General features: G+C 42.4%; 1 protein-coding gene across 1 annotated transcript in view; it reads right to left on the bottom strand.

Moving 5' to 3' along the window:
- The window catches only part of RNF128 (ring finger protein 128), a 104379-nt gene extending 79516 nt beyond the window's left edge, over positions 1–24863 (bottom strand). The window contains exon 1 of the mRNA XM_075835867.1: positions 24295–24863. Coding sequence (XP_075691982.1) covers positions 24295–24706 — 412 coding nt within the window. The 5' untranslated portion in view covers positions 24707–24863. The remainder of the gene's footprint in view (positions 1–24294) is intronic.
- Between the last annotated feature and the right edge of the window lie 895 nt (positions 24864–25758).

The following is a 25758-nucleotide window of genomic DNA, read 5'->3' as shown; positions in this document are numbered from 1 at the left end:
TGTTACATTGTAAGGGTATGTTCACACGTAGTGTTTTCAGCCGTTTTTCGGGCCGTAAACGTCCCGAAAAATGGCTGAATAATCAGAAGCAGAATGCCTACAAACATCTGCCCATTGATTTCATTGGGAAATACAGAGTTCTGTTCCGACAAGGTGTTTTTTTTACGCCTCATTTTCCGAAAACTGTGCTTAAAAAGATGCCCGCGAAAAAGAAGTGCATGTCACTTCTTGGGACGTTTTTGGAGCCGTTTTTCATTGACTCTATTGAAAAACTGCTCTGATAAATGGCCGTAAAAAACGCCGCGAAAAACGCAAGTGGCTAAAAAAAATCTGATGAGGAGTAGTTTTCCCTTGAAAACAGCTCCTTCTTTTGAGACGTTTTTGGTTAAGCGTGTGAACATACCCTATTAGTTCAGATTATTAAGGTCGCATCAATACCAATTATGTTTTTTTTTTTTTTACATTACTCTTGGGGAAAAATGGGAAAAGGGTTTTTTACAATTTTTATATATTTTTTTGTATATAAAAAAACGATTTACAACGTCTTATGCATGGACTGGAAGGCAGTTTCTCTGACTCATTCTGAGTCTCATAGGTTCTGGCCTTATTCAGACGAGCGGGTCCGTTTTGTGTCTGCAAAAAACAGAACGTATTTAATGCATTTCACTTCTTTGTGCCATCAGTGTTTGTGCGTGTGCCATCAGTTTTTAATGTCAGTGTTGGTGCACATTTTTTTTATTTATTTTTATGTTTTTCAGCATTTCTTTAGCAACAGGTATGTGAAACATGATTTTCACGCACCCATAGACTTCAAAACGGACCAGAATAGGAAACACGGATGCGTGAAAAATCACGGACCTGTGAGTATCCCCATTGAATTGCATAGGTCCGTGTGCTGTCCATTTTTTTAAGCTTGGCAAAGCAGTTAGGCCTCATTCACATGAGCGTATTTCACGTCCATGTGCTGTCCGTTGTTTTTTTTTTGCAGGATGCCGGCGTGTTTCAGGCATATTGAAGATATGGCGCTGTAAGTCTTTTCCTTAAACTTCATTATAAGTCATTTAAATATATGATTGGCCTCTGCCCTCCCCCCTTCATTCTGTTCATTTTGTGGTGAATAAACCAACATCTCACCTTCAATATTGAAGTCCACGCTGTACAAATCAGCAGCCGCGACCACAGGACACTGAAAGCTTACCGGCGTCTCCCTCCCAGGAGAGGCCAGCACACGCGGCTGCACTTGTTCTGCTATTGCCTCTAGGGTGCATGCGCGCTCGTCCCTGGCCCAGTAAATTGTTCCCTACCCAATCCCCAGCTCACTCTGCACTAAAAAAAGGACTCTACCCTCTTCCTCCTTGCCTGAGCGTTGTTGTGTCTACCCATGTTCGTTATTGCAAATGGTCCCTTAGTTGTATCCTGTAACCTGTGTTCCCGTATCCTGTATCCCGTATCCAGTAATTGTGTTTGTCCCTGAGCAAAGTCTAGTGTTGGAGTTGAGTTCATCCTCTGTGCCACGTCTCATCTGCCATGCCACGTGTTATCTGCCACACCAAGTGTCATCTGTGCCAAGTATCATCTGTGCCAAGCATCATCTGCCACGCCTAGTGTCATCAGTGCCAAGTGTCTGCTACTCCTCGTGTCTGATACGCCACGTGTCTGCTACGCCAAGTGTCTACCAAATCATTTATCCAGGTACTCTTGTCCCAGAGACTGTTATTGACTATGCTTTGGCCAGCTACTACCCCGCTACGGCGGAGTGGCTTAGTGGGTCCACATACCCCATAGGCGTGACAGTAGTTGGGGGAAAGGCGTACAGGGTTTGCCTGGGGCCTATAAGTTACTTAGCAGGTACTTTATGGACTCTTTTATTGCAATAGTCATTGGAAGGTTATAGATAGGAGCAAGTACTAGGATTGTATAACATATCTCCAACTTTACAATGATCGGAGCAATGAGACAGCATAAGATGCATGTAGTCAGTAAATGTGTAGTTGACACAAGTTAACAATTAAAGGCAATGTGCTGCCGCCTATATATCTATAATCTCTGGAACATTAGATAAACGCAGGCAATTATAGTTCATTCAGGGTGTTATGAAAGCATGAGCATGCATAATTAAAGTTATGAAACAGCACGTCACTATTTATAGGGACACCAAACTGGTAATGTGTACAAGTATTGTTCCGCTAAATAAAGCCTTGCCAGCGTGACTGCACAGAATGTTCAGAACAACACGTTTAAGTTTAAAAATTGGTGCCCATATTAGAGAGTGAATAGCTCTGTTGCCTTGCAGGGTTGAAACAGTGGTGGATTACCAGAGGGGCGGATAGGGCGACCGCCTGGGACCCTGGGCTCTGAGGGGGCCCATGGCTCTGGGGTCCCTTTAGCCCCTAACTTTTAACAGCATCATAAACTATAAAAAGGATGCAAAAAAAAACAAAACGTTGTATTCCATTTATAGATCAAACGTAAATTCTTTATTCACACAAATATACTTTTTAGACTCCATGAGTTCTTTGTTAAGCCTGGCTGCAACGTTGCACATTTTTGTGTGAATAATGAATTCACGTTTGATTTATACATGGAGTGTGGCAGTTTTTTCATCCTTTTTATAGTTTAGGATGTTGTTAAAAGTTTTGTTTAGATGGAGAGTGGGTCCCTATAATAATTTCCTCTGGTGGGCTCAATTACCCAAGTCCAGTACTAAGCGTTGTCATTAAAGGGGTTGTTCAGTCATAAGAAATTGATGGCCTGTCCTCAGGATAAGTCATCAATATCTAATCAGTGGTGGTCCAACGCGCGAAACTCCACCAATCAGCTGTTTTGAAGAGGCCGCGGTGCCCGTACGAGTGATGCTTCCTCTTCATTACTGTCTTTGTTCGTAATGTGAACCGACAACACACTTGTAGAGGGGGTTCACAGTATTACAGCCTTCTCCCATTCCCTTCAATAGGAGATGACTAATACTGTGAGCTGCTACTACAAGTCTGTCGGCGATTCACAGTACGAATAGATAAGGAATGAAGGGGAAGCATTGCTCGTTTGAGCACCACGGCCCCTTCAATACAGCTGATGGGCGGGGGTGCCGGGAGTTGGACCCCCAATGATCAGACATTGATGGTCTATCCTGAAGACTGGACAACCCCTTCAAGCAGTGTCCCCCTTTGGGTGTAGGTGCATCTCCAACAGTTTCGGGCAATTGTTGATTTTGAGGGTGAAGGGGATGTTCTGAATTCCTAAAAATTATTTCAAAGAAAAGTTCTTAGTTCTTGTGCAAATTGTCTGATTATTCAGTTGTTTGATCAAATGAAAAAATAAATAAGTAATTGATTTTCCTATTTCTCTTCATATGATGGAGCTCCTTGTTTACTATTAGATATATATAGACAAGGTATAACGCGTGTTACTCTACATTTATTCTTTACTAATAATCACTGAGACTGTCATCCAGAAAGTTCTCAAATGTGTCTGCTTTAGAACTATAGTAACAAATGATCAGCATCAACTATCATAGGGGGAGACAAAAGTAAATCATGTCTGTTTTCTGCAAAAGATTTATTTAAAAAATGTCTTTTTTTTTATTGGAATTGTCTTGCATGCGGCCATGTTTTGCCAACATAAAGCCATATTGTGCCCACATGGAGACATATAGGGCCCAAATAGTTCCAGACAGTGCCCAAGAATTACATAATTTTCCCACATAGAACCATACTGTTGTAACGTCTGTGGTCGCTGACCACGAACTCCTTCCATCCAGTCGACGCCCTTCTCTCAAGAGATGTCTGCACATACGGCCGTCCGGCTCCACAGTGACCACCAGGCTGCGCTCACGAGCTCAGTCCAGACTTGAGAAGCCAGAGCGCACGCATGTTGGTAGTTAAGCTGATTACTTCAGAGCACCCTGGGCTATAAGAAGGTCCCAGCCCCATCCTCCCACGCCTGAGCTTTGTTGTGTATTCCTAGTCTGTCTATGTGATGGCCTCCTAGTGTGTTACCTGTACCTGTACCTGTACCTGTACCTGTACCTGTTCCAGTTCCTGTTCCAGTTCCAGTTTCTGTTCCTGTTCCTAGCATTCCATACCTTCCTGGTCGAGCACTATGCTGTGCCAAAGTCGTGTCGTGCTGTATCCACGTCTGACCTGCGTCACCTCGTCTGACGTCTGCCTGCTGCCTAGTCCCAGCCGAGCCTGCCCTGCTGCTGTCTGAGCTGCCACAGGTACCTATACGAACTATAGACTTTCAACTGTGCCCTGTTGGCCAGCTGCCTTACCGCCAAGGTGGTACGGCCCAGTAGGTCCACAGACCCTTCATGACAACTGTCTTGCACCTACATATAGTGATATAGTGTCAACCATTGCTCAGAGAGTAACGTACTTTGCCCAGATAAATAAGACATACAGTGCCCATTGTGTCTACAGTTCCCCTGACAACAAACCCATACATAGCGTTCTCCATCACAGAGCTAGCAATCGCTTACCTATCTATATTTGTATGCTGACATTGAACTCTTGTGCACTGTGATAAAACTATTAATGTCTCATTGACATTATGGTAGATTCACATGTGTCAGTAATGGTGCAGCAGATAACAAACCTTGGAATACTCCCCCCTCCCCACCACACACACACACACACTGAGAGTTAATGTCCACTGTAGTTTTGTAATGCATCTTAATAGGGATTGGGGCTCATTTTTATACTCGTATAGCTCTGAATGACCTGCTTCCCTTAGTCAGAGAAATAAATGCTTAAACTGGCTGCCTGCAGCCACCACTAGGGGGAGCTCACTACATGTGGATTTTGTACATTAAAAGAGATTGTCTCATCACGACAACCCATGTCTATATTACAGTTGTCAGGCATGTTTATGGGTGTGAAAAAGGGATGATAAAGAAACCGGACATGACATTTTTGATGGCTATAAATTTTGGTCTACCATGGCAGGTTAGAAACACAAGGGATCCTTTGCTACCGTTATCCTTATTTTCCACCTGAATCACAGTGGACTCAGTGGGCCCTTGTGTACCCTCATAGTACCTTAGATTATAAAGTTTTCGTCATTTTATTGCAGATGAAGGCTGGTGCCATTGAAGTCAGTAAAAGTAAATGAAGTAAAAGATTGTGGGCAAGAGCTTCATAGCTCTGAACTTTTTTTTGCCTGGAGTTACACTTTTTAAAACAAAGCTTCTTAGGTGAACCTTCATTAAAGGGATATTCCCATCATAGACATCTGATAGGTGCAGGTCCCACCTCTTGGTCCTATCTCCAGAACACGGAGAAATGTGCCATAAATGTCTATAAAGTAAATGCCCCTTTATTGTACTAGGGAATTGCATTAGGACTGCATAGATATTTATTATAGAGCTTAATGGGAGCTGTATACTCTACATCCCAATACAGTGAGCTCGCCTTGTGGTGGCTGCATGCGAACATCATTTTATTATTTGACTCTATGGTTGTGTGAAAGGGAAGCAGTACATTTGCTGCTCTGTTTCAGGAAAACTTATTAAGATTAAACAGAATTAAATTCTAGGTAAATTTTTCCTCTGTTAACCCCTGCACCATTTAGCCATCTCCACTGTGATCATCACCGCGCTTGAAAACTCCCATTTAAAATTCCTGCATTTTCCCGATACAAATTATACATTAGCCCAGTGGCGTCACTAGCACCGGGCATCTGGGGCCCAAGCCCCAGATTTTTGGCCCGATGCCCTGGGCGACTGCCACGTTCAATTGTATCTGAGGGAGTATGTGGTACTATCTACAGAGGAGGGTGGGTGTGGCACTATCTACAAAGGGAGTATGTGGCACTATCTACAAAGGAGTGGGTGTGTAGCACTATCTACAAAGGGAGTATGTGGTACTATCTACAAAGGGGGGAGTATGTGGTACTATCTACAAAGGGGGGTGTGTGGCGCTATCTACAAAGGGGGGAGTATGTGGTACTATCTACAAAGGGGGTTGTGTGGCGCGATCTACAAAGGGGGGAGTATGTGGTACTATCTACAAAGGGGGGTGTGTGGCGCTATCTACAAAGGGGGAGTATGTGGTACTATCTACAAAGGGGGTTGTGTGGCGCGATCTACAAAAGGGGGAGTATGTGGTACTATCTACAAAGGGGGGTGTGTGGCGCTATCTACAAAGGGGTGCTGTTTGGCACTATCTACAGGGATGTGTGTGTGTGTGTGTGTGTGTGTGTGTGTGTGGCATATCTACAGATGTGTGTTTAGTACTATATACAGGGTGTGTGTGTTTTGCACTATCTACAGGGGGGAGCTATGGGGGCCATAATCTTATGGATATGCTGTCTCTGAGATATAGATTTATTTATTTTTCCGGGGGAGGGTGGTAAACATATGTATTGGTGCTTGTGCCCCTGATCTTTTAAGACCCTGGCAACGCTCCTGCATTAGCCAAATAGGAAAGAATGGATACTGGTGTCCGTGACTGCTCTACCTGGGAATTGTGAACAGACTACAAGCGCCATTTATTGTACCTGAATTCTGTCAATGAAAAGATGCTGTTGATAAAAAATATATTATATCAAGTGGGTATTAGAGCTGCCTTCAGTTCATGGCTATAATTGCCAAATACTCAATTTATGGCCAGCCTGGGAGAGGCCTATTAATAACCAAGATCACCAGCACTTACAGCTCATTACAAAACAGTAATTCCCTATGTGAGGCAATATGAGAACCTCGTCTCACATAACACCATCAAGGTGTGGCAGATCACAGGCTGCTTCTGGCCTGCGGGCATCTCCTGTAACACTGATGTACTTGTGCCATGGTGACAGGTCTGGTGAATAGGGCAGTGACATCACAGGTAGTCACCATCAACTCTTAGGTGATGCTATTTCACTTAGCCATAACTTATGAATTTTTTAATGATTTGACTAAAATGAATGAATAAAAATGAAGCTATGCGACCAATGAAAATACAAGATGAGGATTTTCCTTTATTGTAGATTCTCCATCGCACGGTCCGCAATTACAGACCAATTCACTTCTATTGACCACGGACACCTTCCCGTATATTTGCGGGAAGGTGTCCGAGCTGTATAAAGCCTCCGCAAAAGATAGGACATGTCCTATGTTTTGCTTTTTGCGGACCGTGCTCCTATACTTTGTATGTATGGGAGCACAGGCCAAAAATGCGGATGGCTGTCTGCGGCCACCAGCGGCCGGCCGTGCTCATAATCGCGGACCGTGATTACGGGCACAGCTGAGTTCATGAGGCCTTATTACTGAATTCAATATATAACAATATGCAGTTAGCTCCTAAGCTCCACCTAGTGGCAGTTGCAGGCAGTCAGAATGTTATGTTTTCAATTTAACGGCTGTGTAAACCTTTGAAGGCTTTTTTAATGTAATGTATGTGTTTTGTCATTTACATTTTTTATCAAATATACATTTATACAAAAAAATGATTTTGTTTTAGGGCTGCAGCTTCTATGTATCCACTACACAAAGACTGCATAACGCCACTGTAAGCTAAATCCGTCTGTCAGCTGGACGACTCAGCTGACAGCGGCTCCTGTGTGCCTCTAACACACAAGCTAACCCTAAGGCCGGATTCACACACATCGTTTTGCTGCGTTTTTGTGTGTTTTTCATGGCGTTTTTAATTGCTTTTTTGCTGAGGTTTTTTTCAGGCGTGTTTCAGTGCAGCCAGCTGTTACATTTAAGTATATAGTACAATATTAATTGCACTACATACAACTGCGTTTTGGTTTGGTTTGTGGCATTTGTGAGGCAATTTTGCGATCATTGGCGTTCTTTTCCAAACGCAGCATGAATCAGTCTTAGGCTAGATTCACACGAACGTGTCCGTTTTGCGTCCGCAAAAAACGCAGCATTGCAGTTCCATGTGGCATCAGTGTGTGTTCCGTGTGGCATCCGTTTTTTATGTCAGTGTTGGTGCACATTTTTTTATTTCTTTCTTTTTTTCTCTGCATTTCTCTGGTACGTGATCTGCAAAAATGCACCAAAATAGGACATGCAGTGAGTTTCACGCAATGGAAACACGCTGCGTGATGATGAATCACGCATGTCTAAATAATAGGTCCCTGTGCTGTCTGTTGTTTTCACGCACGGCACACGGACATATACATCGTTAGTGTCAATCAGGCCTTAGATTGGTTACACACACAGAGTTTTGCTGCGTTTTTATGCGTGTTTGTGACACTTTTTGCGGCATCTATAGTCAAATATAAAAAGCAGTGCATACACTGTTTTTGTTTGTGGTGTTTTCGTGTCAATTTGTGTTAATTTTCTTGTCAGTGGCGTTTTTTTTCCAAACGCAGCATGCTCTGGATGTGGCATCTTAAAACGTAAGAAAAAAAAAAGCATGTACAAGATGACACTAAATGAAAAATGCCACCAAATATGCCACTAAGGCTCCCCACCCATCCCAAACCAGCATGCCCACATTGAAGAGGGGTTTGTAGTCGATTATAGACGCTGCTGTTCTATACAACTCTATGTGAGTTACAGAAACAATAAATGAGTGAATAGGTGATAAATGTTATTCTTTGAAATATCCCTTTAATGTCATCATTTTGATCCTCCACATACTAGACTGGAAGGAATTTCCAGCCATAGAAATCAGGACTAAAGAGTTGTACTGTAAATATGTGTTCAAATATAAATGCTAAATTAGACTTACAATCAATAATCCTGACAAGGAAGGATGAAGCCATGATCACGCCATATTTTCATGCGTTTTTCAGAGCGTAAAACGCTTGTATTGTAAAACACGCCTGCAAAGAGTTTCCCATTGATTTCTGTTGGAAATACACAGTGTTTATTTAATACGAGGCATACACTGCTGAATTTAAAAAAAGCCTCGTAAAATTACGCTTCGTAAAAAAGAAGTGACATGTCTCTTCTTGAAGCGTTGTACAAGATGATTTTTCCCATTTTCCCAATGACACTTCAAAAAAATCCTCCAAAACACCTGCATTCAGAGTCTGTTTTCTTTTTAAATGAGCCTCGTATTTTTAGGACTCAACAAGATTGAGAACATTAAAGAGGCTCTGTCACCAGATTTTGCAACCCCTATCTGCTATTGCAGCAGATCGGCGCTGCAATGTAGATTACAGTAACGTTTTTATTTTTAAAAAACGAGCATTTTTGGCCAAGTTATGACCATTTTTGTATTTATGCAAATGAGGCTTGTAAAAGTCCAACTGGGCGTGTTGAAAAGTAAAAGTCCAAGTGGGCGTGTATTATGTGCGTACATCGGGGCGTTTTTAATACTTTTACTAGCTGGGCGTTCTGACGAGAAGTATCATCCACTTCTCTTCAGAACGCCCAGCTTCTGGCAGATCACGCTGTGACGTCACTCACAGGTCCTGCATCGCGTCGGACGAGCGAGGACACATCGGCACCAGAGGCTACAGTTGATTCTGCAGCAGCATCAGCGTTTGCAGGTAAGTAGCTACATCGACTTACCTGCAAACGCCGATGCAGAATCATCTGTAGCCTCTGGTGCCGATGTGTCCTCGCTCGTCCGACACGATGCAGGACCTGTGAGTGACGTCACAGCGTGATCTCTCGAGAACACGCTGTCTGCACTGCCAGAAGCTGGGCGTTCTGAATACTCGTTTTTTAAAAATAAAAACGTTACTGTAATCTACATTGCAGCGCCTATCTGCTGCAATAGCAGATAGGGGTTGCAAAATCTGGTGACAGAGCCTCTTTAAGAAAAATCACTTTAATATTGCCCTATAACTTCCCAATTGCACTGTAAAAAAAAGATTCAGCAGCAAGCGATAATACTAGTAAGTTGCCACTAGGTGGCACTGTTGCCTCATGACTGATCCTGCTGTAGGTTTACTTGCATGTATATATTGTATATGGGCTAGTGAGAAAATGAGTGGGGAGATTGCATAAAAAGAAACATTGATTTGTAGTTTATTTTTAATTTAATAGCTGTCACGTATGCAGTCCTTTACATAAATTGCTTTCTTCTGCAATGTATATTAATTATCATGAGGTTGGCACCCGGAAGGCTCATTGCTGTGACTTTATGCAGAGGGCCAGAGTCTATGCGGCTTGCAGTGACCCTATCCTGACAGCATGGACTCCGTAATCTGAGAGAACTTCACAAAATAATAAGTCCATTACAAATTGAAACTTTTGATGGATCCAGTAATGAAAGCACAGGGTTGTATGGCGCATTGGGTTACTTAGAAGAAATACAACAGCCTGCATATCAAATTAGCGTTGCTGCAGATATATGTATTCTATAACTAATACCAGGCATCTGAAGGATTCGGGTTATATAATTGTGCTTGTTAGACATCAGGCATAAAATGGAAATTAGGTTTTGTTGATTTGTGGTTAAAGCTGCTGGAATTTTAATGATTTGGTCAGTAATGGAAGATGCCAGGATTTCTTTCAGTAGTAAGTGAGCAGTTGTGGCAAACTGGAATTTAATTCATCCAATATGTATTTTCCGTCAAGGCAGAGTTAGTAAATGTGGTGTTTTGTAGTGAAAATAAAGAAAATATTCGAAAACTGCATAAATAACAACGGCTTTATTATCAATACCATTAACCCCTTAAGGACATGGCCACTTTTGGCCTTGAGGACAGTTTAAAAACGTGTATTTTTTTTACTATTTTTTTTATTTATTTAACATGCTTTTTTTTTTTTAAATTAATTTAACTTTTTTTTTTCATCCCATAGAGGGATTTTTAATTTTGATATTGATTTTTTAACTGTAATGTACTGGCATATATCTATATGCCAGTACATTATGCTGTGTACTGTTATTACACAGGCAGTTGTTAGAGCATACTTCAGTATGGAAATATGGTCAGAAAGCCCTGGGGTCCTACAATGGACCCTGGGCTGTCTGGCCATAGAATTTATGGGCTTTGATCGCGTCACAGGGATTTCCTGTGACGCGAACAAAGGGCAGTTCCCCCTTCTCTTATTTACTTTGAATGCCGCAATCAGCTTTGATTGCGGCATTCAAGGGGTTAACGGCGGAGAGAAGAGGCTTCTCTTCATTCCGCCGTTAGAGCGGTGCTGCGGCTGTGTATTACAGCCATTGCCCTGCTCCTGATCGTGCGCGGACACGGCTGTCACACAGGACGACGGACGAGAATGCTCATCTTAATGCGCAAAGTATTCTCATCCTGTGTCGGCAAGTGGTGAAGGGAGTGTTCACTATTGGAGCAGACAAGCGGCGAGGATCGATACCCTGAGGCCAAGATCACACACGCAGTTTTGATGCAGTTTTTGTTATTTTAGCCAAACACAGGAGTGGACGCAAAAGAAATAAGATGCATCAGTCTTTTCTATACCTTTCCTTTCTTTTTTGGATCCACTTCTGGCTTTGGCTAAAAAAAACAGAGCCAAAAACTGCATCAAAACTGCGTTTGTGATCCGGGCCGTAGGCCTCATTCAGATGGCTGTAAAGCGGCAGCATTTTAGCGTCCGTATTACAAATCCCACAGGGGGTAATGTTCTGAATTAACAGCATCACAGGGTCATTAGACCCGTGGTCGGGCCAGAACTTGCGGTCATAACACTAATGCGATTTTCTTCCCCCGTAGGGAATAATGGAAGTTGCATTGCGACCGCATTTTTCCCATGATTTGTGCGCAACTGTAGCCCCAGACTTAAAGTGAATTTCCACATTTGAACACCCTTTTTTTAATTTAGCTATATAAGTTTAAAATGTATTTTTACTGCTGTCAGAGTTCTGTTTTTCTTACACAAAGCTCCAAATTCCCTGCATAGACATTGAGCAAAGGTAATATTCTGGAAACCTGCAGCCACCACTAGGGGGAGCTTAGAAGCTTACTGCATACTGTGTTATTATTGAGTTCAACATATAACAGTATACATTAAGCTCCTAAGCTCCCTCTAGTGGTGACTGTGGCAGCTAGAATTTTATTTAAAGAGGCTCTGTCACGACATTATAAGTGCCCTATCTCCTACATAATGTGATCTGCACTGTAATGTAGATTACAGCAGTGGTTTTTATTTAGAAAAACTTTCATTTTTGACCTATTTTACATTTATGCTAATGAGTTTCTTAATAGACAACTCAGCGTGTTTTTACTTTTTGACCAAGTGGGCTTTGTGGAGAGAAGTGTATGACGCTGACCAATCAGTGACCAATCAGCGCCATACATTTCTCTCCATTCATTTACACTTTACAAACTAAAGTTATTGACGTGTTTTGAGAGTTAATAGACATAGTGTAGAACCAGGACGGGATGTCTATTCATCACTGCCGACACTTTGCTAACGTTAGTGTGGGAGTTAATGACAGCAAGCATGATTTACAGCGTGATCTCGCGAGATTGCGCTTGCTGTTCTGTAAGTTCCACACAAACATTTACTTTAAGGCCCAGTTCACAGAGATTTTTTTTTTACGCTGATCTTGATGCGCAAACTGCATCGGAATCAGCGCCAAAAACCGTCCGATACCGCCTCCCATTGATCGTTTTCTTTTTTTGATGGCGGCTTTTAGCCGCTCACAGTAAAAAAAAAAGCGACATGCCGCGGCTACGCCTCTGAACTCCCATTAAAATCAATGGTAGGCAGAGAAAGCGTTTTTCGCAGCATTTCTTGCCCACAGTGCTCAATTGCCGTGGATAAAAAACACAGCAAAACTTGCAGCAAATTATTGCAGGCAGGTTAAATTTGCCTCAAAATTCCTGAAGGAATTTTGAGGCACATTTTTTCTGCCTGCAAAAAAACTGTGCGAACAGGTCCTGACTCCTCTATCAGCTCATCCGCAAACTACAATCTGTTTACTGCATCCTGTAGCTTGTGTCTATTTCATGAACAAAGTCTGTCATAAACAGCAGCCTAGAGTTGAGCAAAGTTGCAGGCCAATGAGTGGGAACTGGAAATACTAGAACTGCTCAATTAAAAGAACACACACTATAAAAGAGCATATACAACATATTAGAAATGGCTGTATAGCCAACTCCCTATAGGGTATGAGTGCAGTTTAACCGCAGTGACGTCAGGGGCTCCCCCAGGAGCGGAATCCCTATCCAGAGCATTGCTGACGCTCTGGCCTGGGATTCCAGCATCTTAAAACCCCCTAAAATCACTGTTCATATATGAACAGTGACGTCAGGGGCTACTCCAAGAGCGGAATCCCTGGCCAGAGCATTGCCGGCGCTCTAGCTGTAGATTCCGCTCCTAGATGGAGCCCCTGACGTCAGGGGCTCCCTCTAGGAGTGGAATCCCCGGCTAGAGTATTGCCAACGCTCTGGCCTGGGATTCTACTCCTGAAGGAGACCCTGACGTCACTGTCCATTTATGTCCCAAAGGCGCTATCTACAGGAGGGTTTAGCGCTATCTACAGAAGAAGTGTTAGCACTATCTACAGGGGGGTGGCGCGACACTATATACATGGGTTCTGTGGCACTATATGGGCACTATCTACAGAGGACACTGTGATGCTATCTACATAAGCACTGTGTGTGTGGCACTAGCATCAACTATGTGGGCACTATCTACAGCTGACACTGGTACTATCTACAGGGGCAGTATGGCACTATGGGGCATTACACTGTATTGTGGCAGCTAAGGGGGCATTACACTGCATGGGGGTAGCTCAGGGGGCATTATACTGTTTGGGGGCATTATACTGTATGGGGGCATCTGTTTGGTCATTATAAAATATGGGTGCATCTATGGGGGATTATACTGTATGGGAGCATTATACTATGTGGGGGCACCTATTTGGCATTATACTGTGTGGGAGGCACTATGGGGTATCATACTGTGTGGGACAGCAGTGTTGGCTTTATACTGTATGGGGCATCTATGGGGGCATTATACTGTATGGGGCAGCTATGGGGGCATTATACTGTGTAGGACGAGCTGTGGGGGCATTATGCTGTATGGGGCATTATGCTTGATTGGGGAATTTTGTGGGCATTATACTGTATGGGGGCATCTGTGTTGGCTTAATACTGTATGGGTGCATCTATGGGGGAATAACACTGTATGGGAGCATTATACTGTTTGGGGGGCAGCTATTTGGCATTATACTATGTGGGAGGCACCATGGGGTATTATACTGTGGGGGGCAGCTATAGTTGCATTATATTGTGTGGGGTATTGTATGGTGGGGAGGCACTATGGGAGCATGATACTGTGTCGGCTGAACCGGGTGTGTATGGGTGGGGATTGGGCGGGGTTAGAAGTGTGTCTTAAAAGGAAAAAAAATTGCTGTGCTACATGCGCCGCATCAGTTGTCTCTCTTTGCGATTCTTGAAAGTTGGGAGGTATGTGCATATGATATGTATATGTGCATATATAGCTTGAGGAAGGCCTGTGTCCTGAAACGTCGCTGTAATGTCTTTATGTGCTGCACAATAAAACATTTAAAAAATTTATCTGGCGGTGCCTTGTATATTTTTTGCATATTGGCTTGGCTTTACTGTTGCGGACTGGGCCCCTCCCTGATATAGGGGTTGGTCCGGCAATGTAAGTCCTAGAAGGCCACAATTAGCTGACTGCTTGCTCATACGACCACTGCTCATACGACGGGTACTCCTGCCGGTCACCCGCGACTCAAATCAGGACCACAGACGTAGGCTAAATGATAGTGCTGTTGCACACCAGCATTCTCTTCACATAGCCCTGCAGCAGCTTTCTCTCTCCAGCCCAGTTTCTCTCCAATTTTCCACCGAAACTGAACAGTCACTGGTGGGAACACCACCGTTTTATAGAGCAAGCACCACCCTCAGCATCAGAACACGTCATAACCGGACTGGATCGAACTGCAATTCAGGCAGAATGGCATCTGGGCTGTACATCCCGGCGCATACAATTTAGAATAGCCAGCAAGCCAAAACATCATCATATCTGTACAAATAAACGGTCATAACATTACAGTTCCTTGAACATCAGCAGCACAACATAAATACACAGGCTGGACTGGCCACGTATATGCAATAGGCTGAATAGGCCTCCCCTTCTTTAGACCGCCACCTAGTGGGAACAAAAACAGCACAACAGCACACATGCAGCACTAAAAAAACCAGCACATATAAATAAGAATACCTCTTTTCGGCATATGTAAAAATGTATTTGGGTACTGTGTGGCAGTATTATCTTGACATTATGTGGGCACCGTATTTGTTATTCTTCTTTTGGCATTGAGTTGTGGTCTTATTTAGGCAGTGTAATGTAAAATTATTTGGGAAGTATTATGCAACTCATCATTTTCCTCTTTTCTAAAAATGTAAAAGGGTCCTTATTCATGATTTGCTTAGGGATCCTCCACCAATCTTGATCCTGGTCAGGAGGCAAGATCTAGCAATTTTTTTTTACAGCAGTTTCCTGTTAGTTTGCTATCATTTGCTGGATCTACGCAAGGAAAATCAGTATCCTAGTGAGGCAAAGTACAACAGAAGTAATGTGCTCATGTAATGTATGTGTAGAAATAATCACGTAACTAATGGCACTACATTCCTGCAGTTACACTACATTATGCCACCAGGAAATACATGAGGTCAGGCATGCAATGGTCTACATACAATCTCCTGTACTGTATGAGCTTCTTCTGTTTGTACTACTGTCAAACAGATTTACGGAGAAAAGAGCTTTCATATTGGGATCACCACCCAGCTTAATATTGAACATCTGGCAATATGTGTTTTATGAAATGTTCCAAATACTTGAAAAAAAAACAAACACTTTAAATCCTATTGTATTAAAAGTAAATTGCATAATCCTTTAACATCCACCAAAGCAGACGGCTCCAGGCTGATAGGGATTAACTATCAGTGATGGCTTTATAAAGATGACTATATTTATAGCAATGTAATTACTGATGGAGAAATATACAGAAAGCTGTGGGTGGGTGATTTATGTTTTTAGATTTATGTTTTTGAGTTAACACTGGGAAATATCAGTAACAATTAATAATGTATTTGGGGCAAAGTAGTGCAAATACAAACCGTAGTGTAGCCCATGGCAGTCAGTCAGATACCAGGGACTAAACGGTTTGCCAAGCTGACTCACCTACTAGTTCCCTCCTGCAGCCCTGCCTCATGCATAAGTGAGTGGCAATTGTATTATGCATTGAGCAGGGCTATTGGAGATGTGGCTATGGCACCCTGCTGAGACCATTCCTCATGAACGCTGGCACTGCTGGTTTAGTCCCCATGCACACGCCCACGCCCGTAATAGCAGTCCGTGATTACGGGCATGGCCGGCTGTGGATTTGCGGACCGTGCTCCCATATAAAGTATGGGAGCACGGTAAAAAGCAAAAAATAGGACATGTCCTATCTTTTGCGGAGCCTTTCTACAGCACGGAGACCTTCACTTAAATATATGGGAAGGTGTCTGTGGGCAATAGAAGTGAATGAGTCCGTAATTACAGACTAATTCTACGGTCGTGTGCATGGGGCCTTACTTGTTGGAAACAGAAAGCAAGCCTTTTCTCCCTGATCTCTGTAGGGAACTACCAGAATTAAAGGGTGATATCGCCAAAATAATTTTTTAGCTTATTTAAAACAAGTAAACGTCAGTTGTACATGGAATTTGTAACTTTTTTCCTCAATTTCCATTTTGTACTTTATTTTGTAATGTTTTCTTTACTTGCTGATTCCCCCCCCGGAGATAGATGCTGTACAGTTGAGTCAAAGGAGTCTGGAAGTTGGGGAGTGACATCACCATCCCTACCCTGTCATTCTGCTCTGTGTCAAGTCTCTACACCCTTCCTCTTGTCTCTTATTTGGGGCGGTACAATGCATCTGTCATGAATCCACCACCTACTAGTTAACTGATAACATTCAATTTTACTGTAGGCTGTAAAAGGAGACTCTTAAACAGTGCACTGTAGGCTATTTGACCACCGAGTACATGATACAAATACATCTCACCTGCTCTGTCACGCTGCTAATAGGCACAGAGGCCGGGCAGCACTCTACAGGGAAGAGACACACATAGTCTAATCCATGGCTGCAGTGAGGCGAGAGGCTGTGCCAGTCCACGGACCTACTTAATGGTTACAGAAGGATAACAATGTTTGACTACATTTGCTATAGATGCACAAGGCTCAACATGAACTGCACACTCAATGTATGGTCTAAATCCCCCTACATGCAGCTAATTCATCTGTCAATAAAGTCATCGCTGTACGTCATTGGCCAGTGTGATTATCTGCCAGGTACTTGACTTTGGAGCCATCAATACCTGTCCATATAATATTCAATGTGTTTTTAATGCTTAGATTTATTATATATGTGCTGAAGGTCCCATTTACAGCTCGTTTTTTGTCTACATTTAACTTATAGGCTGTAAAAAAAAACTCCCCATGCATACGTTAAACGTAGGCTGTGATGGTTGTCTAACAATGGCATCCATCACGCATAGACTATTATAGTATCCATTTAACGTATACGTCATGAAAAGCTATTGAAAGGCCCATGACGTACATATTAAACAAATGCCTGTGACGTACAGTATGCCATATGTCAGCCAAAGGCTTCCATGTTAAAATGTATACTGCGCAGTCACATTTTTTTTGCTGGATGGATCCCATGGGATGGAATAGTGTAGTCCTCTATGTTATTCCATACTTATACTGATGTATACCACCCAATGCAGGCCAAACGGATATGATTTGGCCTTCATCGGCCTAATGGTGCCCTATGGACACGTTTAGCTTTCTCGAGATACGCTAGATAAAATAGAGATGTGAATAGGACCTTATATACATTTACCGATTTATTGTTTGACTATACATTTATATCAGTGGTTTTCAACCAGTGACTCTCCAGCTTCTGTGGAAGGACAGATCCCAGTGTGCAGTAACAGTATGCAGCCTTCAGTCACATGTTGCACACCACTAATGTATATATAAGAAATATACATCCCCATTTATAGCATTTGCTTTGAACATACACAGAGAAAATGAAATTGTGCAATATATTGCTCTATAGTGATTAACAGGGCCTAAATGCAGCTCTAGAGGGCATATAGGCCAGACCTCGACAGCTGAAAGCATAGATCAGTCAAGTATGACTCTGCACCCTGAGATGGTTAGAAAGGGATGTGTCATCGTGATTGGTTGCCAGCAACAGCTGACAAAGAGAGTGGGAGGAAAAACAAAGAGCGGGTAGACAGACGCAGGCTTGTAGGTTTTGCACTTGGCCAGCTGACAGAGATGTTAACTCCACGTGAGATAATGTAGCAGACAAGAAGCACTCTTTTCTTGTGTAACCCTAGAAAGACCCTTTGTTGTGTTCGACATAAAAAAGATCAACTTTGTAAAAAATTTTCTCTTGCACATACTTATCCTGAGTTATAGCCTGTTTTCTATTCCAGAGCTGCATTCACAGTTCTGCTGGATGGCTGTCATTGGAAACAGTTGACAACATTACATGAGCACCTATAAAGCAGTTACCTTTTCCTACATCAGTTTGCAGTACAGTACTGGTGTAAATGCTGTAGATACAAGAATGAAAATAATCAGAACAAGTTTTGTGCAGACATTGAGCCAGCAAGGAATATTGGGAGATTTCAGCTCTGAAGCCTGTGGAATTGTGAATGCAGCTCTAGACTGTAATACAGCCTGTAACTCAGGATCAGTGCAAGGTACATGTATTTACATTATATTTTTATATAGAATAATAATCATAAAATTGTACTTTTAATGCAGAAATTTGCTATAATCAACACAATGCAATGGTTAGTATTGATGATTGATAAATTCTGTGATGGCGGCAATCTGCAAAGCCACATAAGGACGCTGTTCAGAGACCAGATGCCACATATCAGTATTAGGAAAATGATGTGCAGGTAAAGGTTTTTGATCATGACAATTAATATCCTCTCCACAATATCACTCTCTGTTTGTATGAAGCCAGTAAATTCCTGTGCTGCTGGGAAAGCAATGCATGCGCTCACACTAACATTAACAGAGGATCTTGATATATGAAGATACTCTATTTATGAGATTTTTTTTCTGGTCACAAGGGTGCGAGTATGAGAAGAATCCATTGTGACATGTACTGTGGCCGAGGCTCCAGTGAGGCAAGCAAACGTTGTGCATTAGTGAAAACAAGCCATGTTGTGTTTTATTTCATATCCCCAAGACATAAGGTCACCCCGTAGCGTTCAAAGCTTTCAGCATCCTTTCTCTAGACACTTCTGGTGTGTTTGTAGCAGAGAAATGCATTTGCTATTTTTTTTATTTTTTTATGAGAGCTTAAAGTTTAAAACTATCGGAAAAGTTAGACATGCTTTTACTCGATTATAGTATAACCTGAAATCCCAATTCTTATTAATATGTTTGGCCTTTATAATCTGCAAGAAGATTATAATACAGAAGATACTACATCGTATTGAAGTTTATTATTGCCTGTCAGTGCTTCAAATTAAAAGGTAGAGCTTAATAGGCGCATACACATGTTAGGTCCCCGGCTGCCATGACAACCCGTCGCACCCCACAACGACAACGCTTGGGTGCCGATGGGGTGACAGAGGGAGCCATCTCCCTCTGTCTAACTACTTAGATGCCACGTCGCTCTTGACAATGGCATCTAAGGGTTTAAAAGTTACAGTGAGATGTCGGTTGGTGATGGTCTGGGTATGACGTAATAGTACGGGGGTTAGCGGTAACAAGCTCTCCTCGTGACATACTAGGTCATGGGGCGAGAGGAGGCTAACCTGGTTGTCGAGTATCAAAAAAACATGGCTATGTTTTTCCAAAAACAGCCCCACACCTGTCCCTCGGGCAATTGTATGTGTTATGTGGGATGTGTATTGCAGTATTATGTGGACAATATATTGGGGTATCATTTTTGCTCTTTGTTGTAAATCTCTTATGTTTGGATATAACAAAATACAGAGCCATATGAAAGATATATGAACAAATTACCAAATTTCGCCATTCTGCGACAGTACATTCCATAACACCATAGCATTAAGACCGAAAAAAGAAGTACATTTCTCATCATTTTAAGATGTTAATATTCACAATAGAATGGTCCAAAATTTTCGAAGATTTCTGCCTCTGATAACCTGTAAGAATGAACTAGGAAACTATATACATGAGTGCCTTTCAATGTAAAGCTTACTGAAAGAACTGAGTAAATGAAATATGTCTACACAGAAGTCGTATAACAACAAAAAATAGAATTGACATTAAGCTGAGTCAGGTGGTGAAAATCCTATATAAAGGCTTATGTAAACGAATAGAGGCATTCATTTTTGCTCTTTATGGTGGTATCATATGGGCACAGTACGTGACTCTTCGAGTATAAACATTTGGGTGATGGATATGTTCACTACATGGCCAAACATATGGCCAAATGTGTTAGATAGGGTTGCGGTCAGGTCTCTGCGCAGGCTACTCAAGTTCGTCTTGACCAAACCCATCAGCTTATGTCTTTTTGAACCTTGCTTTGTGCATGTTGGAACAGGAAAGGGCTTCCCCAAAAGATGGAAGCATATAATTGTCTGAAATGTGTATGTATGCTGTAGCATTACCGTTCACTGAAAATAAGGTGCCTAGTCCAAACCCTGCAAGCAGCCAAAATAGAGCATTATCCCTCCTCCACCACATTTTACAGTAGACACCTTGCATTCTATAAGGTAGCGTTCTCCGAGGATCTGTCAAACCCAGATTCATCCATCGAACTGCCAGATAGTGAAATGTGATTCATCACTCCAGAGAATAGGTTTCCACTGCTCCAGAGTCTAGTAGTGGCGTGCTTCACATAATTTCAGCCAATACTTTGCATTGTGCGGGGTGATCTTAGATTGTGTGCAACTACTCGACTGCGGAAATCCATTTCATAAAGCTCTTGACGCATAGTTCTTGTTCTGAGGTTATTTCCAGAGACAGTTTGGAACGCTTTAGTGAGCATTGGAACAGAGGATTGGCAATTTTTATGCGCCACATGCTTCAGCACCCCCGCAACCCCGCTCTGTCAGTCTGTGTGGTCTTTCGCTTCGTGGCTGAGCTGTTGTTAATCTTAAAATCTTCCACTTCACAATAATAGCACTATTAGTTGACCAGGGCAGATCTAGCGGATCGAGAATTTCACAAACTGAATTGTGGCAAAGTTGACATCCTATGATATTGCCTTGATAAAGTCTCTGAGCTCTTCAGTAGGACCTATACTACTAGCAATGTGTGTCTATAGAGACTGCATGGCTGTGTGCTTGATTTTATGCTTTTGTTTGCTATGGGTGAGTCCGAAACATCTCAATTTAATAATTAGGAGGGGAATCCACATTCTTTTGGCCATATAGTGTATCGCTAGATAGTATTATCTCTACAACCAACCCTGCAAGATGCCACATGTAGTATTTCCAAGTTAAAATACTTTCATTGTTATGATCTACAGAAATATAACCAGGCATGATTCTTTTTGTGCTACACCCAGACCCTAGTACAGTAAGTGGCTTCATTGATTTAGTTGTACGTGGGTGTCTGGGTGATGTCTGAGTTCTGCTTGTTTATCTATAGATCTTACTAATATCCAACATGAAAGCCACCTGCAATTATCAGGACAGCTGGAGCAAGCACAAAGGTCACTGCGTAAGCCCGCTATGTATCATGAATACAATAATATTACATTTCATCATATCTCTTATCATTGTAATTAGATGTCTTCTTTGTCTGAAACAAATATGGAATAAATATGTACTTAGCTGTAATAAAAAAGTGTCTGTAGTCTCTGTCTAAATAAATATATCTTTATCATTGCTTTGTTCTTTTATGCAGCACTATGCATAGTCTATTTACTATATAAGCTGTCACCACACAGTAATACTAGGAGTATGCACATTTTAAAATAGATGTTTCATGAGAAAGCCACTTTGTAGAGTAGCAACACATGTCAAGGGTTTTTCAGGCAAGGGGTGCAAATGTTGCTGCTGTTGACTGACAAGAGAGTGGAGTATATTTCACCAACAGTGTAGCTGGCCAAAGTTAAATGTCTACTCCAACCGAGTAACTCTAAGAAATGGTGCTACTGAAGTTCTCCTGGAGAATGAAATATAATACTAGCCACCAGAGACTGGAACTTGCATTTACTGCTGGCCACCAGGTATTTGACTTCATATCCACCACTGAAACCGGTGAACAGAAGCTATTTTAATCATGGATCACCAGAGGATGGAAAACAAATGCACCATCGAGAATCATACACTATATACAACTTACTAGCAAAGGAGTCTACAAGCAATATTGACTGCCCGAGACTTGCCATGATCTTACAAACTATTCACATATTGTGCTGATTTACCTTAGTCACAACTTTTTTCATTGAGCTATTTAAGAAAAAAAATGTTTTTTCATTCTTCCCTCCCTTGTAAGCAGGGTCAAACACCCACCAGACTTCCAGAGGTTCGTCAGATGGGCCTAGGTTTTGACACAATATTGGGCTCCAAAGGCCCAGTAGAAGGCAACCCCATTTGAAGCTGATTTGGAGCCCCTCACTGTCTTCTAGGGACAGTTCTTATGGGGTGATTCACAGATAATTTATTACAATTTGTTAATTAAATTACCTGTAAACATACGCCAGTTCTTCAAAATAATTTCTGCTGGGCCCAAGGTGCACCAGCCCCACATGCCCTTAACGCTTACCTCTTCTGGGTCACACATTTTTTTGCACCCATCAAAGTATATGACCCATGGGATCATTTATCCCTACCAGAGCTTTAAGTACAGAGGCGCATGTTTCACCCTGAGAATTCACCCTCAGATATGTTATCACATAAGTGAGGGACCCAGCAATGTCAAGAGTTATGGGGAGAGTGGTTATATTCAAAAGGATTTTTTAAGTTTTTCCCAGAATTTGTCTTAAAGGGGTTGTCCACTACTGAATAACTGATGAGCTATCCACTGGAAAGGTCATCAGTATATCATCGGCGCGGGTCCAACACCCGGACCCCACACCGTTAAGCTGCTCCGACTGCCTCCGGGCACCGGACGCACATCCCGGAAGCAGTTGGCTCCGGCCTCGGAATATCGTCCAAGCTGCAGTACTGCAGATCTGCTCCTACACAAGTGAATAGTACTAGTGCTACTGTTCTGCAGCACAACCGCTATGCAATGTACGGAGCCAACTGCTTCCGGCTCCGTACAATGCATAGTGTGCAATGACATCCGGTGCCTGCAGGCCACCGGAGCAGCTGATTGGTGCGGGATCCAGGTGTCGTACACGCACAGTTGATATAATGATGACCTATCCGGCGGATAGGTCATCAGTTGTCCAGTAGTGGACAACACCTTTAATGGTGTGTCTAGCTTATATAAATATTTCTGCATGTCTCAGGCTTTGGCTTTACAAAAAGAGCATTTGTCATAAAATGGGCCCACCCACCACCACATTCAGCAGAGTTTCACTTATCTTCTAAAGGAGCAAAAGCGATAGAATTGTTCTGTTCTACTGGGTAGCCGCTCTGTAGTTTTCTGCTATAGGTCAACATACTATCCTCCATTAATTAGAATGTCATTATACTGATATTACTCTAAACATATACTTTGTTATCCTTTTAAAGAGACTAAAACAATCAGTTAATATCATGACTATACTGAAAGTGTTCAAATTACTAGGTAAGAAATTGCTTATGTTATATCAGTACATAGATAAGTATACAGTTTAACATAAGGGTTGTTCTAGTATAGCCCATAGAAATAATATTGTGACTGGTTTAAGTTAGTAGTGTGTGGCCATGTTCTAAGACAACTAGATATGAAAGGTAGCCCTATGGGTAGTCCATCCATGATCCAAGAAGATTGACCTCTTCTCCCCAACTGATATTTTGACGATAGTAGTAAAAGTAGCAGTAGGCCTTCTTAAGGTGGAATGTCGCTTGACAAAGCACTTAAATGCCATCTTTAAATAGCTGGTTTTGGTAGCCACAGGGAAATACTGAGAAAACAAAGCAATTAAAAACACGCATCTTCTTATGTTAGCAGTGCAAGTGTTAAGAAGCGTTTAAAAACGCCACTTTCATAGCTTGAAAACTGTCACCTCCGAGAATCTTCCTGCACTGGAATTAAATGTCTTTAATAAGCACTTGTCAGCGAACAATATGCAAGGGAGTTAATTTGCATTTACAAAACCAATTGCGATACACAGCCGTATAGCAATTCCAGGTCACAGAGCTGCCTCTCACAACTAAAAGCATTTGTTTAGATAGTTCACTGCGAACAATAGCATGACACCGAGCATTATTTCAGTGTATCATTAATGCAGACATAAACTGGTGTGTTACAACTCACAGCAGACAGAAAAATAGCATTCTTCAAAGAGTTAATTAGCACTTGCTTACCATAGTGTACCATTGGGATGGTCTGATTCCCGGTGCTGGGGGGAGCATTGTATATTACCACTGCTTGTGCACCTTTACTGGAAGCCAGGAGGATCTTTTCTGAGAAGGTACAATTCCCTCTTTCAATAAGAGCAATCCAAGGTTTCGATGTGACGGAAAACTTGGTACTTGGATCACACCCTTGTAGATTAGGTGATATGGGAATGCCTACCAGTCCTTGGAAATCACTTATAGGCGAGTTAAGCCCAAACAAACCACACTCACAATACTTTGTAATAGTGAGGTTATGCTCGGGGTTGAAGTACGACAGGTTTACGTAGGCATTTGGTTCCACCGTGTCCCCAGCTTTAACGTTTAACAAAATTCCTATGATCATGAGCCAGTGCAAGGCCGATTCAGTCTTTCCAATCATTTCTTCATCTGTTTAGTGCAAAGATATTTCATATAATTCGTGCTGAGTGATCAGACTCTGTCCTTCCCTGGTAATCTTCTCAGGTAGGCTGGAGTTTCACTTCTGTATAGGTAACTGACACCACTTCAAGCAACATAAACCTGGGAGGCGTCATTCTCCATTTCACCTGCCTTATCAAATAAACCCTTGACCAGTACAACGAGCCAGGCTGATTTTAAAGTAAATACGAGCATTTCCTTTTTTCAAAAGACAAGGTTAACTCATTGCCAAGTACATTTGTCTCTCTTAAATCCCAGAAAACAAGTGCATATAAAACTTTAGAACAATTTAGGGGCTTGTTACATATAAGGAAATGGTATATATGAGGGCATAGTTAGAAAGCGAGGCTGCAGTAAGAGTTAATAGTAAAATGTAAATGTAATGATAATGGAAATACATACTATTTTGGCAGCAGACTCAATTTGCATAAAGGAGGAGAGTGGTTAGCACGGGCAAAACAAGCTTAAATTTAAATGTTAGGCTGAGTGCAGGAGGCTGTATGGCAGCACTATGGCATGTTTCAATGGATGCCATGTGAGGGGGATACTCTCTCCCAGAAACAATGCTCGATCCTAGAGCTGCCACAAAAAAATTCTGGGCCCCATACTGACAAAAACTCTGAGCTCCAGACCCCTCATTGCTGGGGTGGGGGCAGGTCCAGTTACAAGGTAGGATGGGCTTTTCGGGGGTGGAGAAAAAGGAGACAGGGGCTCTGTAAGGGGAGGAGGGACAGAAGCAGGTGGTGGCGTATCTGTGGGGGGCATGGGGCCAGGGGCTCTGTGAGAGAGGAGGGACAGGGAACACAAGGAGACAGGGGCACTATTAGCGAAGGGGGAATGAAGCAGACAGAAAGGGCTCTTTAGGGGAAGGAGGTCAGAAGGTGCCAAGGGCTCTGTGAAGGAGCAGGTTCAGGGATGACAGAAGAAGACAGGGACTCTGTTAGGGGCAAGAGGAAAGAAGCAGGTGGCAGGGAGTCTGAGGGGTGTGAGAGATCAGAAGGTTCCAGGGTCTCT

The sequence above is a fragment of the Rhinoderma darwinii genome, chromosome 8 (genome assembly GCF_050947455.1).
Source record: "Rhinoderma darwinii isolate aRhiDar2 chromosome 8, aRhiDar2.hap1, whole genome shotgun sequence".
In the NCBI taxonomy this organism is placed as follows: domain Eukaryota; kingdom Metazoa; phylum Chordata; class Amphibia; order Anura; family Rhinodermatidae; genus Rhinoderma; species Rhinoderma darwinii.
Note: the sequence above shows the minus strand (reverse complement) of the source record. Positions and strands in the feature narration are given on the sequence as shown.